Genomic DNA, 16,826 nt, shown 5'->3' on the forward strand with positions numbered 1-16,826 from the left:
ACGCCACAGATGTCTCAAAGGAGTGTGCAATTGCCATGCAGGAATATCCACTGGAGCTGTTACCAGATAATTAAATCTTAATTTCTCTACTATAAGCCACCTCCAATGTCGTTTTAGAGAATTTGGTGATCGGCAAACTTAATGATGGTGTTGAATTCATGCCTGGCCGTGCAGTCATGAGTGAACAGGGAGTACAGGAGGAGCTTGAGTAAGCACCCCTGAGGGGTCCTCATGTTGAGGAACAGCGAAGTGGAAGTGTTTCCTACCTTCACCACCCGGGGGCAGCCTGTCAGGAGTCCAAAACCCAGTTGCACAGGGCGGGGTTCAGACCCAGGGCCTTGAGCTTAATGATGAGTTGAGGGTACTATGGTGGTGAATGCTGAGCTATAGTCAATGAACAGCATTCTTACATAGGTATTCCTCTTGTCCAGATGGGATAGGGCAGTGTGCAGTGCGATGGCATCGTCTGTGGATCTATTGGGGCAGGAAATTGAAGTGGGTCTAGAGTATCAGGTAGGGTAGAGGTGATATGATCCTTGACTAGTCTCTCAACGCACTTCATGATGACAGAATGAGTGCTACAGGACAATAGTCATTTAGTTCAGTTACCTTTGCTTTCTAGGGGATGGGAACAATGGTGGACATCTTGAAGCATGTGGGGACAGCAGACTGGGATAGGGAGAGATTGAATATGTCTGTAAACACACCAGCCAGCTGGTCTGCGCATGCCCTGAGGATGCGGATAGGGATGCCCTCTGGGCCGGCAGACCTGAGAGGGTTAACGCTTAAATATCTTGCTCAAGTCGGCCACTGAGGAGAGCCAAAATAAATTCTTCAGAGTTCAAGTAACAGACACATCTCAACATCAACTGTTCAGAGAAGACATCGTGAATCAGGCCTTCATGGTCAAATTGCTGCAAAGAAACCACTACCAAAGGACACCAATGAGAACAAGAGACTTGCTTGGGGAAAGAAACACGAGCAATGGACATTAGACTGGCGGAAATTTGTCCTTGATGAGTCCAAAGTTGAGATTTCTGGTTCCAACCGCCGTGTCTTTGTGAGATACAGAGTAGGTGAACGGATGATCTCTGCATGTGTGGATCCCACCGTGAAGCATGGAGGAGGTGGTGTGATGGTGTGTGGGTGCTTGCTGGTGACACTGTCAGTGATTTATTTAGAATTCAAGGCACACTTAACCAGCATGGCTACCTCAGCATTCTGCAGTGATACACCATCCCATCCCAGGTGTGTTTGGACAATGACCAAACACACCTCCAGGCTGTGTAAGGGCAATTTGACCAAAAAGGAGTGATGGAGTGCTGCATCAGATGACATGGTCTCCACAATCACCCAACCTCAACCCAATTGAGATGGTTTGGGATGAGTTGGACCGCAGAGTGAAGGAAAAGCAGCCAACAATTGCTCAGCATATGTGGGACCTCCAAGACTGTTGGAAAAGCATTCCAGATGAAGCTGGTTGAGAGAATGCCAACAGTGTGCAAAGCTGTATTTGTATTAGTCGGGGACAGCCCTACTGGGAACAGATACCAGTGGGCAGATCTATTTTATTTGTTCAAACTAAAGTACAGCACTTACTTTGATGAGTCAAATCTGATCCTTTCTTCTCTTCTCCTCCTCTCACAGTTCCACTCAGCCCCGTTGTTTTCCTGCAGTCCACCAGCAGCATAGACAACCTCTTCATATCCAGCAGTAAGGCGCTACCGGGAGAGGCATGACACGGGGACTCCGGGAGGGTGGAAGGCCTAGCGTTGTCCTGGTAACCATAAAGAGGGGACACAGACACATATAATTATGGATGCTGATGTCACTGTTGTCATAAAGTGCTTTACAGAAACCCAGCCCAGACCCTGATAGAACAAGCTGTATGCTAGACCAGACCAAGCTGTACCATCTGGTGTTCTGATCTGGAGAGACTCTTCTCTGCCTCGTCAGCATCAGGATGTTGTTGATGCTCCCCAAAGGATCCACGATAGTCATGTCTCTCTCCTGTGTGAATGAGAACATCAAACAAATGATAAACTTATGACCTATTGCAAACACAGAGTCTTACAAGAGGCATTAATATGTCTAAAAAGGGCCTAAAATGGCCACATTCATCATGATTTTATAAAATATTGTTTGTGTTGTGAATGTAAAAGGATCGTTCCACTAAATGGGTGCCTTTTGTGTCCCTTTGATATTTTAAGTATAAATGATGCTCCAATATTATATTTCAAAAGCCTGTTATATTAGATGAGGTGCACTTTAATATAGACCACGTGGAGAATTCAATACATCTAATTGAAAAGTCCCCAAAATATATGTACCAATGGCGGATTGTCCCTTAATTCCTACAGTACTGAACAACATATTCAAGTGTAGAACTTCAGTTGAATGCCCATTTAAAACCACACATTAGTTCAACAACTGCATAGTTTGTGCCCCTGTTTTTAAGACAATACTCACTGGTGTTAATCGGTACTTCAGTCTCCCCCTCCTTTTTCACTCCAAAATGTTCTTCCTCTTTTTTCACTACATTCCCTTCTTTCAATGTTATGGCATCTTTTTCCTTTTTCATTCTGAAAGCTTCTTTCTCTAATTTCACCAGAGCTTCTTTCTCCGTCTTGCTTAGTGAACTCATGCTCCGGGAGATTAGCCTAGTGCAGTGCAGTATCAAGTTAACACATTTGCTAATTTAACAAGTAAATTACGTTTAAATGAACTAGTAGATAGATAAACAGAAGTATGTTCAAAACACTAAGAGTAATATACACAAGATAGGTCTAAACCGCTTCAATGAATCGGTTTTATGTTCGCTAGCAAAGCACCACGTTGGTTAAATCAGTAGTCTGTTGTCGCTGTTGAAGAAGCCTCCAGTTCCGTCCACTAGATTATACGTCACGCAAGAAGCATCACCTGAAATACTCACATCGCCATCTGCTGACTGGAGTGGGCAACACAGATTGGAATAAAATCTCCATTACAATGTTTATTCTGTCAAGCAATGTCATGACAAGTAATTTAAAAACAACCAGATGTTTTCTGTTACTTCTTACAGCCAATATTTTCCTCCAGGGCTGACCTGCCCATTAGGTAGGATTAGGTGACAGATTGAAGAGGCATATTCAGAGATAGATTGACCAAGGCTCATCGCTAACAACGCATAATAACACCTCACATAATGCTGCCCAAAAACAATGAAAACTTCTCTGATATCATGATTATTTGCATCAATCCAGTTGTGATTTGTTCAGCAAACTCTGCAATCACATGTGTGCTACAGAGACACCGCTAACCAGTATTTATGCTGCAGTAGTTTATGTGTCGGGGGGCTAGGGTCAGTCTGTTTCATCTGGAGTATTTCTCTTCTCTTCTCTTCTCTTGTCTTATCCGGTGTCCTGTGTGAATTGAAATATGCTCTCTCTAATTCTCTCTTTCTCTCTTTCTGTCTTTCTCTCAGAGGACCTGAGCCCTAGGACCATGCCTCAGGACTACCTGGTATGATGACTCCTTGCTGTCCCCAGTCCACCTGGCTGTGCTGCTGCTCCAGTTTCAACTGTTCTGCCTGCGGCTATGGAACCCTGACCTGTTCACCGGACGTGCTTGTTGCACCCTCGACAACTACTATGATTATTATTATTTGACCATGCTGGTCATTTATGAACATTTTAACATTTTGACCATGTTCTGTTATAATATCCACCCTGCACAGCCAGAAGAGGACTGGCCACCCCTCATAGCCTGGTTCCTCTCTAGGTTTCTTCCTAGGTTTTTGGCCTTTCTAGGGAGTTTTTCCTAGGGAGTTTTTCCTAGCCACCGTGCTTCTTTCACATGCTTTGCTTGCTGTTTGGGGTTTTAGGCTGGGTTTCTGTACAGCACTTTGAGAATATCAGCTGATGTACGAAGGGCTATATAAAAATAAATTTGATTTGATTTTGATTAACCAAGCAAGGCCCTTGCTGGTGCCACTTGCATTAAAGGGTATCTACACCCCAAAATACCATTTTCAGATTTTCCTCAGACTTCAAAAGTGGTCTCCTGATGTGGTTTAAGTATTGTTGTGGACTCACATCCAATTGCGTAGTTTCTCTATTAACAGTGTGATTTTGAGAGAGAAAAACAGGGACAAATCAGAAACCAAGGAAAAACTTTCTCTTCAGACAATTCCTTCGACCTCATGGCTCGGTTTTTGCTTTGACATGCACTGTCAACTGTGGGACCTTATATAGACAGGTGTGTGCCTTTCCAAATCATGTCCAATCAATAGAATTAACCCCAAGTGGACTCCAAATTGTAGAAACATCACAAGGATGATGAACAGAAACAGGATGCACCTGAGCTCAATTTCGAGTCTCATAGCAAAGGGTCTGAATACTTATCTAAATAACTAATGTTTCTTGTTTATAATAAATGTGCAAAGAATTGTTGCGTGTAGATTGCTGAAGAATTTTTTTTATTTAATCAATTTTAGAAAAAGGCTGTAACTTAACAAAATGTGAAAAAAGGCAAAGGGTCTGAAAACTTTCCAAAGGCACTGTAAGTGATTGAGGAGAGAGCATCATTGCTATATTCTAATTAAAATCATTGACTCATAAGAGAACACATGACCAAAGCAAGGTGTGACCCATTTAGAATTAAAACATTCTTATTGAGAAATATAATCTAATAAACAATTGTTTGCATAACCAAAGACATGAAAACTGACACCAACATTGTATTTAGCTTGGCTTTCATATGGCCAGGAAGGTCAATGAGAATAACAATAGCAACAATAACTATTGTCTAGTTTATCGATGAAGATAGTGAAGGGTCATGAATGTTGGATCCACCCATTTTTCCCCCCATTTTCACCTTTATTGACATACCCAAATCCAACTGCCTGTAGCTCAGGACCTGAAGCAAGGATATGCGTATTCTTGGTAGAATTTGAAAGGAAACACTTTGAAGTTTATGGAAATGTGAAAGGGAATGTTGGAGAATAAAACACATTAGATCTGGTAAAAGATAATACAAAAAAATACGTTTTTGTATTTTTTTGTACCATCATCTTTGAAATGTAAGAGAAAGGCCATATTGTATTATTCCAGCCCAGGTGCAATTTAGATTTTGGCCACTAGATGACAGCAGTGTGTGTAAAGTTTTAGACTGATCACTTCAGGAATGAGCGAGCTACATGACACTTAGCATGAAGTCACCCAGGTGTCCCACACAAGTTGGCCAAATGTACCCAAGTTGCCAAATTGGTAAAGCGATACATTTTCAAGCAAATAACTATATACACAACATATAAAAATGCTACGCCTAACACAACCTCTCTCTCAAAACAAATGAACAGAAAGAATACAAATTACACACTTTAGAATGACAATATTTGGAAGATTCTCAGTCCTACACAATATCGTGCTGCTGATGCCAAGTCCCATAGCAGTCTCTTTCTGGTGTAAAGCAGAGGGTAACAGAACAAGTGGGGCAGGTGATGGGGCCTTTCCTGTGACACAGAACACAACGACGCCTCCCTACTGTGCCTTTTTTGCCCTTAGGCACATTCATGCCTGCAGATAGGAATTTGGGAATGTGAACAACAATGGTGACAGGAGTAGAGGGGACAGAAGGTGCTGCAGTGGACTTTGTGCCGTAGTCAGCAAGCTCCCGGATGAGCAGCTCTCTGAAGGCTAGCTGTGTCATGGAGGTCTGTCCAGAGCTCTTAGCCATTTCCTTCTGGAGGACGAATGCATTCACCACAGCAATGTCAATGAAGTGATAGAACACTGTCTTGTACCATTTCCTTGTCATGTGGAGAACATTGTTGTAGCCTATCAGAGCATCTGACAGGTCCACACCTCCCATGCTCTTGTTGTAGTCCTTTACAGCAGCAGGAATGGGGACATTCTTTGTGGTCCATGCCCCATTAGCGTCCTTCACACGCCTGACGACGTGATCGCCACTGAAGGATTTGTGGATAGTGGTGCACATGACCACCTCTCTGGTATCCATCCACTTTACAAAGAGCAGGTCATCTTTACGAATCCATCTCATGGTACCACTATCAGCCCTCTTAGGCATGTCGTTCACTTTAGTTTTTGGAAAGCCCTGTCTGTTGGTACGAATGGTGCCACAAGACCACACATCCAGCTTCCTCAGGTCTGTGAACAGGGTAGGGCTTGTGTAGAAGTTGTCCATAAACAGTTTGTAGCCCGTCCCCAGCAGTTGAAAATCCAACAACTCCATAACGGAATCATAACCAAGTCCCTTACCGGTAGCAAAACCGCTTTCCCCCCCATAAACAAACAAATTCCAAGTGTAGGCACACACAGAATCAGCCAAAACAAACAGTTTGTACCCACACAGCTTGTTACACATATATTGTTTGAGGCCAATTCTAGCCTTTGAGGCTACCATCCTCTCATCTATGGACAGGTTCTGGTTGGGCTGAAAATGGGTCTTGCAGGCCTCAACCATGCTGGGGTAGAGAGGTTTGATTTTGCAGAGCCTATCAAAGCTTGCTGTGCCTCTCTTCTTGTCATTGTCCTCATCAACTTGTGGGTCACTGATATGAAGCGCCCGTGAGATAGTCAGAAACCTGTTACAAGGCATGACAGTTGTGGGGAAAGGCAGTCGGTAGAGTGTTGACGTTCTCCAGTAGTCCTTCAGGTTTTTCAACTTCACAAGCCCCATGTAAATAACCAGTGAGATGTAACAGTACAGGTCTTGGACGGAAATGGGCTTCCATGCCTCTTTCTTGCCTGCTTGTTTCTTAGCCCCATACTTGTTGGTGTTAGACACCAGCGAATCCAGAACTGACAAGGAGAAAAACATCTGGAAAAGATTAAGGGGGCTGTACTTTGCAGTCATGTCCATCTGAGGTCCTGGCTGCCTTTTCGGTCTAAATGTTGGTGCACTTGGTTCCACATCCACGTCTAGCACAGTGTGCCAACGCCCCTCGGTCCCTTTGTCTGCAGGTTGTGCACTGGCCCCCCTCCGCTTCTGGACTGGCCTCTTCACACCTCTAGATGGCCGGGCGGGGGAAGGTGTGGAGCCGGAGACAGCAGGGGTCCGGCTGGATGAACCAGCTTCAGCGTCTGAATTAGTGGGGGATGAACACCTTGACATTGGGGGTTCCCATTGTTCATCCGAGTCCCTGGCACTGTGTAAGAAAAAAAAAATTCAGTAAGAATACTTTTACAGATGAGCCCTGTATCAACAGGTAAAATAAACAGATATGTATAATATAGAGTAGAGGGAAGACAATCACTATGGTGAAGTGCTGTTCCATTCCACTCCGGTCATTGTTGTGGGCCTGCCCTCCCCTCAACAGCCTCCAATGGCTATTTATATAACAATGGAATGGAACAGCAAACAAACCTCATCACGCTCCCTCTACTCCACACAATCAATATAGCATGGTCACTGTGGTGAGGTGATTGTGTGGAGTAGAGGGAGCGTGATGAGGTGTGTTTGCTGTTCCATTCAACTCCACTCCATTTTTATATAAAAAATATTGATATATAATATTAAAATATGTATAATATAGAAAAATAATAATATACATACAGTGTACTTTACACATTTCATTACTGATTATATTTTTATATATTGCAAATAAAATAAAATCTCAAACGGATAATATTTGATATTATTCATTTCTAACAACGGCATTATCATAAGAAGAACTTACCAGTCCAAAACGATGTCCTCCCCGTGTAAAAACATATCTTCCGTCTGGGAGTCAAAGCCATGTTCGCTCAATGACTCGTCTTCGTCCTGTAGTAACTCTGTGTCACTATCCCCATCTCCACTGTGTGTCCTCTCATGTCTTTTCAGGCTTCCTAACTTGGTAAAACTCGTTCCAATCTGGGAGCAGAGGTGTCCTCTTGCTGGTTTGGACGTCTTATGTTCCTCCAAGTTTGGTTTTTCTCCTGCCAAAGACAGTGTTTATTTAAAGAGAGAACTGAATGAAACCTCCACGTGATAAAACTGCCTTGCTATGAGGTTTCATCCAAATCAGATCCCTCAACCTGAGGCCAGTTTTCAAACATTTAATCATTTAAAACAATCTTGGTGTGATTTTAACCTCCCTGGGCGAGGTGGGACGCTAGTCAACAGCCAGTGGAATCGCATGGCACGAAATACAAATACCTCAAAAATGCTATAACTTCAATTTCTCAAAAACATATGACTATTATACACCCTTTTAAAAGACAAGACTCTCGTTAATCTAACCACATTGTCCGATTTCAAAAAGGCTTTACAGCGAAAGCAAAACATTCGATTATGTCAGGAGAGTACCCTGCCAAAAATAATCACACAGCCATTTTCAAAGCAAGCATATGTCACAAAAACCAAAACCACAGCTAAATGCAGCACTAACCTTTGATGATCTTCATCAGATGACACTCCTAGGACATTATGTTATACAATACATGCATGTTTAGTTCAATCAAGTTCATATTTATATCAAAAAACAGATTTTTACATTAGCATGTGATGTTCAGAACTAGCATACCCACTAGCAAACTTCCGGTGAATTTACTAAATTACTCACGATAGACGTTCACAAAATACATTATTATTTTAAGAATTATAGATACAGAACTCCTTTTTGCAATCGCGGTGTCAGATTTCAAAATAGCTTTTCGGCGAAAGCACATTTTGCAATATTCTGAGTACATAGCCCGGCCATCACGGCTAGCTATTTTGACACCAACCAAGTTTGGGGCTCACCAAACTCAGAATTACTATTAGAAAAATTGGATTACCTTTGCTGTTCTTCGTCAGAATGCACTCCCAGGACTTCTACAACAAATGTTGTTTTGGTTCCAAATAATCCATAGTTATATTCAAATAGCTCCGTTTTGTTCGTGCGTTCAGGTCACTATCCGAAGGGTGACGCACGAGCGCATTTCGTGACAAAAAAATGCAAAATATTCCATTACCGTACTTCGAAGCATGTCAAACGCTGTTTAAAATCAATTTTTATGCTATTTTTCTCGTAAAATAGCGATAATATTCCAACCGGGTGACGTTGTATTCATTCAAAGGCTGAAAGAAAAAAAATGGAGAATTCTCATGAACGCGCATCTCCAGTGTCACTGTCCCCAGGCTGACCACTCACAAATTCTCCTGCTGTTTTTCGCCCAGAGACAGCAGACACCCCATTACACTTTCTGGCGCCTTCTGAGAGCCAATGGAAGCCTTAGAAAATGTCACGTTACAGCAGAGATGCTGTATTTTCGATAGAGATGCAACAGAAGGACAACAAATTGTCTGACAGGGCACTTCCTGTATGGAATCTTCTCAGGTTTTGGCCTGCCATATGAGTTCTGTTATACTCACAGACACCATTCAAACAGTTTTAGAAACTTTAGAGTGTTTTCTATCCAAATCTACTAATTATATGCATATTCTCGTTTCTGGGCAAGAGTAGCAACCAGTTTAAATTGGGTACGTTTTTTTTATCCGGCCTTGCAAATACTGCCCCCTAGTCCCAACAGGTTAAAACAAATGTTGTAGAGCTTCCTGGTAATTTCTGATAATATGTTTACTTACTTATTAATTCTGTTTTAGAAGTCAGAATACAAACAACTAGACAGTTCTAGGACACTCAAGACACAGACGTCGATAGATTCCTATCGAGCAGGTGGTTCTAAATATATAACCTTCATAGCTGTAAGATACATAATTTGACTTTTTCCATATGCACAAAAGCTAATTTCTCTCATTTTGTGCACAAATGTGTTTATATCCCTTTGCCAAGATAATCCATCCACTTGACAGGTGTGGCATGTCAAGAAGCTGATTAAACAGCATGATCATTACACAGGTGCACCTTGTGCTGGAGACAATAAAAGGCCACTAAAATGTGCAGTTGTGTCACACAACACAACGCCACAGATGTCTCAAAGGAGTGTGCAATTGCCATGCAGGAATATCCACTGGAGCTGTTCCCAGATAATTAAATCTTAATTTCTCTACTATAAGCCACCTCCAATGTCGTTTTAGAGAATTTGGTGATCGGCAAACTTAATGATGGTGTTGAATTCATGCCTGGCCGTGCAGTCATGAGTGAACAGGGAGTACAGGAGGAGCCTGAGTACGCACCCCTGAGGGGACCTCATGTTGAGGAACAGCGAAGTGGAAGTGTTTCCTACCTTCACCACCCGGGGGCAGCCTGTCAGGAGTCCAAAACCCAGTTGCACAGGGCGGGGTTCAGACCCAGGGCCTTGAGCTTAATGATGAGTTGAGGGTACTATGGTGGTGAATGCTGAGCTATAGTCAATGAACAGCATTCTTACATAGGTATTCCTCTTGTCCAGATGGGATAGGGCAGTGTGCAGTGCGATGGCATCGTCTGTGGATCTATTGGGGCAGGAAATTGAAGTGGGTCTAGAGTGTCAGGTAGGGTAGAGGTGATATGATCCTTGACTAGTCTCTCAACGCACTTCATGATGACAGAATGAGTGCTACAGGACAATAGTCATTTAGTTCAGTTACCTTTGCTTTCTAGGGGATGGGAACAATGGTGGACATCTTGAAGCATGTGGGGACAGCAGACTGGGATAGGGAGAGATTGAATATGTCTGTAAACACACCAGCCAGCTGGTCTGCGCATGCCCTGAGGATGCGGATAGGGATGCCCTCTGGGCCGGCAGACCTGAGAGGGTTAACGCTTAAATATCTTACTCAAGTCGGCCACTGAGGAGAGCCAAAATAAATTCTTCAGAGTTCAAGTAACAGACACATCTCAACATCAACTGTTCAGAGAAGACATCGTGAATCAGGCCTTCATGGTCAAATTGCTGCAAAGAAACCACTACCAAAGGACACCAATGAGAACAAGAGACTTGCTTGGGGAAAGAAACACGAGCAATGGACATTAGACTGGCGGAAATTTGTCCTTGATGAGTCCAAAGTTGAGATTTCTGGTTCCAACCGCCGTGTCTTTGTGAGATACAGAGTAGGTGAACGGATGATCTCTGCATGTGTGGATCCCACCGTGAAGCATGGAGGAGGTGGTGTGATGGTGTGTGGGTGCTTGCTGGTGACACTGTCAGTGATTTATTTAGAATTCAAGGCACACTTAACCAGCATGGCTACCTCAGCATTCTGCAGTGATACACCATCCCATCCCAGGTGTGTTTGGACAATGACCAAACACACCTCCAGGCTGTGTAAGGGCAATTTGACCAAAAAGGAGTGATGGAGTGCTGCATCAGATGACATGGTCTCCACAATCACCCAACCTCAACCCAATTGAGATGGTTTGGGATGAGTTGGACCGCAGAGTGAAGGAAAAGCAGCCAACAATTGCTCAGCATATGTGGGACCTCCAAGACTGTTGGAAAAGCATTCCAGATGAAGCTGGTTGAGAGAATGCCAACAGTGTGCAAAGCTGTATTTGTATTAGTCGGGGACAGCCCTACTGGGAACAGATACCAGTGGGCAGATCTATTTTATTTGTTCAAACTAAAGTACAGCACTTACTTTGATGAGTCAAATCTGATCCTTTCTTCTCTTCTCCTCCTCTCACAGTTCCACTCAGCCCCGTTGTTTTCCTGCAGTCCACCAGCAGCATAGACAACCTCTTCATATCCAGCAGTAAGGCGCTACCGGGAGAGGCATGACACGGGGACTCCGGGAGGGTGGAAGGCCTAGCGTTGTCCTGGTAACCATAAAGAGGGGACACAGACACATATCATTATGGATGCTGATGTCACTGTTGTCATAAAGTGCTTTACAGAAACCCAGCCCAGACCCTGATAGAACAAGCTGTATGCTAGACCAGACCAAGCTGTACCATCTTGTGTTCTGATCTGGAGAGACTCTTCTCTGCCTCGTCAGCATCAGGATATTGTTGATGCTCCCCAAAGGATCCACGATAGTCATGTCTCTCTCCTGTGTGAATGAGAACATCAAACAAATGATAAACTTATGACCTATTGCAAACACAGAGTCTTACAAGAGGCATTAATATGTCTAAAAAGGGCCTAAAATGGCCACATTCATCATGATTTTATAAAATATTGTTTGTGTTGTGAATGTAAAAGGATCGTTCCACTAAATGGGTGCCTTTTGATATTTGAAGTATAAATGATGCTCCAATATTATATTTCAAAAGCCTGTTATATTAGATGAGGTGCACTTTAATATAGACCACGTGGAGAATTCAATACATCTAATTGAAAAGTCCCCAAAATATATGTACCAATGGCGGATTGTCCCTTAATTCCTACAGTACTGAACAACATATTCAAGTGTAGAACTTCAGTTGAATGCCCATTTAAAACCACACATTAGTTCAACAACTGCATAGTTTGTGCCCCTGTTTTTAAGACAATACTCACTGGTGTTAATCGGTACTTCAGTCTCCTCCTCCTTTTTCACTCCAAAATGTTCTTCCTCTTTTTTCACTACATTCCCTTCTTTCAATGTTATGGCATCTTTTTCCTTTTTCATTCTGAAAGCTTCTTTCTCTAATTTCACCAGAGCTTCTTTCTCCGTCTTGCTTAGTGAACTCATGCTCCGGGAGATTAGCCTAGTGCAGTGCAGTATCAAGTTAACACATTTGCTAATTTAACAAGCAAATTACGTTTAAATGAACTAGTAGATAGATAAACAGAAGTATGTTCAAAACACTAAGAGTAATATACACAAGATAGGTCTAAAACGCTTCAATGAATCGGTTTTATGTTCGCTAGCAAACCACCACGTTGGTTAAATCAGTAGTCTGTTGTCGCTGTTGAAGAAGCCTCCGGTTCCGTCCACTAGATTATACGTCACGCAAGAAGCATCACCTGAAATACTCACATCGCCATCTGCTGACTGGAGTGGGCAACACAGATTGGAATAAAATCTCCATTACAATGTTTATTCTGTCAAGCAATGTCATGAGAAGTAATTTAAAAACAACCAGATGTTTTCTGTTACTTCTTACAGCCAATATTTTCCTCCAGGGCTGACCTGCCCATTAGGTAGGATTAGGTGACAGATTGAAGAGGCATATTCAGAGATAGATTGACCAAGGCTCATCGCTAACAACGCATAATAACACCTCACATAATGCTGCCCAAAAACAATGAAAACTTCTCTGATATCATGATTATTTGCATCAATCCAGTTGTGATTTGTTCAGCAAACTCTGCAATCACATGTGTGCTACAGAGACACCGCTAACCAGTATTTATGCTGCAGTAGTTTATGTGTCGGGGGGCTAGGGTCAGTCTGTTTCATCTGGAGTATTTCTCTTCTCTTCTCTTCTCTTGTCTTATCCGGTGTCCTGTGTGAATTTAAATATGCTCTCTCTAATTCTCTCTTTCTGTCTTTCTCTCGGAGGACCTGAGCCCTAGGACCATGCCTCAGGACTACCTGGTATGATGACTCCTTGCTGTCCCCAGTCCACCTGGCCGTGCTGCTGCTCCAGTTTCAACTGTTCTGCCTGCGGCTATGGAACCCTGACCTGTTCACCGGACGTGCTTGTTGCACCCTCGACAACTACTATGATTATTATTATTTGACCATGCTGGTCATTTATGCAACATTTTAACATTTTGACCATGTTCTGTTATAATATCCACCCTGCACAGCCAGAAGAGGACTGGCCACCCCTCATAGCCTGGTTCCTCTCTAGGTTTCTTCCTAGGTTTTTGGCCTTTCTAGGGAGTTTTTCCTAGGGAGTTTTTCCTAGCCACCGTGCTTCTTTCACATGCTTTGCTTGCTGTTTGGGGTTTTAGGCTGGGTTTCTGTACAGCACGTTGAGAATATCAGCTGATGTACGAAGGGCTATATAAAAATAAATTTGATTTGATTTTGATTAACCAAGCAAGGCTCTTGCTGGTGCCACTTGCATTAAAGGGTATCTACACCCCAAAATACCATTTTCAGATTTTCCTCAGACTTAAAAAGTGGTCTCCTGATGTGGTTTAAGTATTGTTGTGGACTCACATCCAATTGCGTAGTTTCTCTATTAACAGTGTGATTTTGAGAGAGAAAAACAGGGACAAATCAGAAACCAAGGAAAAACTTTCTCTTCAGACAATTCCTTCGACCTCATGGCTCGGTTTTTGCTTTGACATGCACTGTCAACTGTGGGACCTTATATAGACAGGTGTGTGCCTTTCCAAATCATGTCCAATCAATTGAATTAACCCCAAGTGGACTCCAAATTGTAGAAACATCACAAGGATGATCAACAGAAACAGGATGCACCTGAGCTCAATTTCGAGTCTCATAGCAAAGGGTCTGAATACTTATCTAAATAACTAAGGTTTCTTGTTTATAATAAATGTGCAAAGAATTGTTGCGTGTAGATTGCTGAAGAATTTTTTTTATTTAATCAATTTTAGAAAAAGGCTGTAACTTAGCAAAATGTGAAAAAAGGCAAAGGGTCTGAAAACTTTCCAAAGGCACTGTAAGTGATTGAGGAGAGAGCATCATTGCTATATTCTAATTAAAATCATTGACTCATAAGAGAACACATGACCAAAGCAAGGTGTGACCCATTTAGAATTAAAACATTCTTATTGAGAAATATAATCTAATAAACAATTGTTTGCATAACCAAAGACATGAAAACTGACACCAACATTGTATTTAGCTTGGCTTTCATATGGCCAGGAAGGTCAATGAGAATAACAATAGCAACAATAACTATTGTCTAGTTTATCGATGAAGATAGTGAAGGGTCATGAATGTTGGATCCACCCATTTTTCCCCCCATTTTAACCTTTATTGACATACCCAAATCCAACTGCCTGTAGCTCAGGACCTGAAGCAAGGATATGCGTATTCTTGGTAGAATTTGAAAGGAAACACTTTGAAGTTTATGGAAATGTGAAAGGGAATGTTGGAGAATAAAACACATTAGATCTGGTAAAAGATAATACAAAAAAAAAACGTTTTTTGTATTTTTTTGTACCATCATCTTTGAAATGTAAGAGAAAGGCCATATTGTATTATTCCAGCCCAGGTGCAATTTAGATTTTGGCCACTAGATGACAGCAGTGTGTGTAAAGTTTTAGACTGATCACTTCAGGAATGAGCGAGCTACATGACACTTAGCATGAAGTCACCCAGGTGTCCCACACAAGTTGGCCAAATGTACCCAAGTTGCCAAATTGGTAAAGCGATACATTTTCAAGCAAATAACTATATACACAACATATAAAAATGCTACGCCTAACACAACCTCTCTCTCAAAACAAATGAACAGAAAGAATACAAATTACACACTTTAGAATGACAATATTTGGAAGATTCTCAGTCCTACACAATATCGTGCTGCTGATGCCAAGTCCCATAGCAGTCTCTTTCTGGTGTAAAGCAGAGGGTAACAGAACAAGTGGGGCAGGTGATGGGGCCTTTCCTGTGACACAGAACACAACGACGCCTCCCTACTGTGCCCTTTTTGCCCTTAGGCACATTCATGCCTGCAGATAGGAATTTGGGAATGTGAACAACACTGGTGACAGGAGTAGAGGGGACAGAAGGTGCTGCAGTGGACTTTGTGCCGTAGTCAGCAAGCTCCCGGATGAGCAGCTCTCTGAAGGCTAGCTGTGTCATGGAGGTCTGTCCAGAGCTCTTAGCCATTTCCTTCTGGAGGACGAATGCATTCACCACAGCAATGTCAATGAAGTGATAGAACACTGTCCTGTACCATTTCCTTGTCATGTGGAGAACATTGTTGTAGCCTATCAGAGCATCTGACAGGTCCACACCTCCCATGCTCTTGTTGTAGTCCTTTACAGCAGCAGGAATGGGGACATTCTTTGTGGTCCATGCCCCATTAGCGTCCTTCACACGCCTGACGACGTGATCGCCACTGAAGGATTTGTGGATAGTGGTGCACATGACCACCTCTCTGGTATCCATCCACTTTACAAAGAGCAGGTCATCTTTACGAATCCATCTCATGGTACCCCTATCAGCCCTCTTAGGCATGTCGTTCACTTTAGTTTTTGGAAAGCCCTGTCTGTTGGTACGAATGGTGCCACAAGACCACACATCCAGCTTCCTCAGGTCTGTGAACAGGGTAGGGCTTGTGTAGAAGTTGTCCATAAACAGTTTGTAGCCCGTCCCCAGCAGTTGAAAATCCAACAACTCCATAACGGAATCATAACCAAGTCCCTTACCGGTAGCAAAACCGCTTTCCCCCCCATAAACAAACAAATTCCAAGTGTAGGCACACACAGAATCAGCCAAAACAAACAGTTTGTACCCACACAGCTTGTTACACATATATTGTTTGAGGCCAATTCTAGCCTTTGAGGCTACCATCCTCTCATCTATGGACAGGTTCTGGTTGGGCTGAAAATGGGTCTTGCAGGCCTCAACCATGCTGGGGTAGAGAGGTTTGATTTTGCAGAGCCTATCAAAGCTTGCTGTGCCTCTCTTCTTGTCATTGTCCTCATCAACTTGTGGGTCACTGATATGAAGCGCCCGTGAGATAGTCAGAAACCTGTTACAAGGCATGACAGTTGTGGGGAAAGGCAGTCGGTAGAGTGTTGACGTTCTCCAGTAGTCCTTCAGGTTTTTCAACTTCACAAGCCCCATGTAAATAACCAGTGAGATGTAACAGTACAGGTCTTGGACGGAAATGGGCTTCCATGCCTCTTTCTTGCCTGCTTGTTTCTTAGCCCCATACTTGTTGGTGTTAGACACCAGCGAATCCAGAACTGACAAGGAGAAAAACATCTGGAAAAGATTAAGGGGGCTGTACTTTGCAGTCATGTCCATCTGAGGTCCTGGCTGCCTTTTCGGTCTAAATGTTGGTGCACTTGGTTCCACATCCACGTCTAGCACAGTGTGCCAACGCCCCTCGGTCCCTTTGT

At 42.8% G+C, this 16,826-nt stretch overlaps 1 protein-coding gene across 1 annotated transcript; it reads right to left on the reverse strand.

Moving 5' to 3' along the window:
* Positions 1-4,435: 4,435 nt before the first annotated feature.
* On the reverse strand, positions 4,436-12,742 carry LOC106591623 (piggyBac transposable element-derived protein 4). Its single transcript, XM_045690569.2, has 5 exons — positions 12,345-12,742; positions 11,798-11,895; positions 11,485-11,662; positions 7,679-7,919; positions 4,436-7,147 (listed from the first exon to the last, which is right to left on the reverse strand). Exons 1-5 carry the CDS (start codon positions 12,517-12,519, stop codon positions 5,392-5,394), a joined length of 2,448 nt encoding a protein of 815 aa, XP_045546525.2. The 5' UTR covers positions 12,520-12,742; the 3' UTR covers positions 4,436-5,391.
* Positions 12,743-16,826: the final 4,084 nt, after the last annotated feature.

The sequence above is a fragment of the Salmo salar genome, chromosome 12, assembly GCF_965601325.2.
Source record: "Salmo salar chromosome 12, fSalSal1, whole genome shotgun sequence".
NCBI lineage: Eukaryota > Metazoa > Chordata > Actinopteri > Salmoniformes > Salmonidae > Salmo > Salmo salar.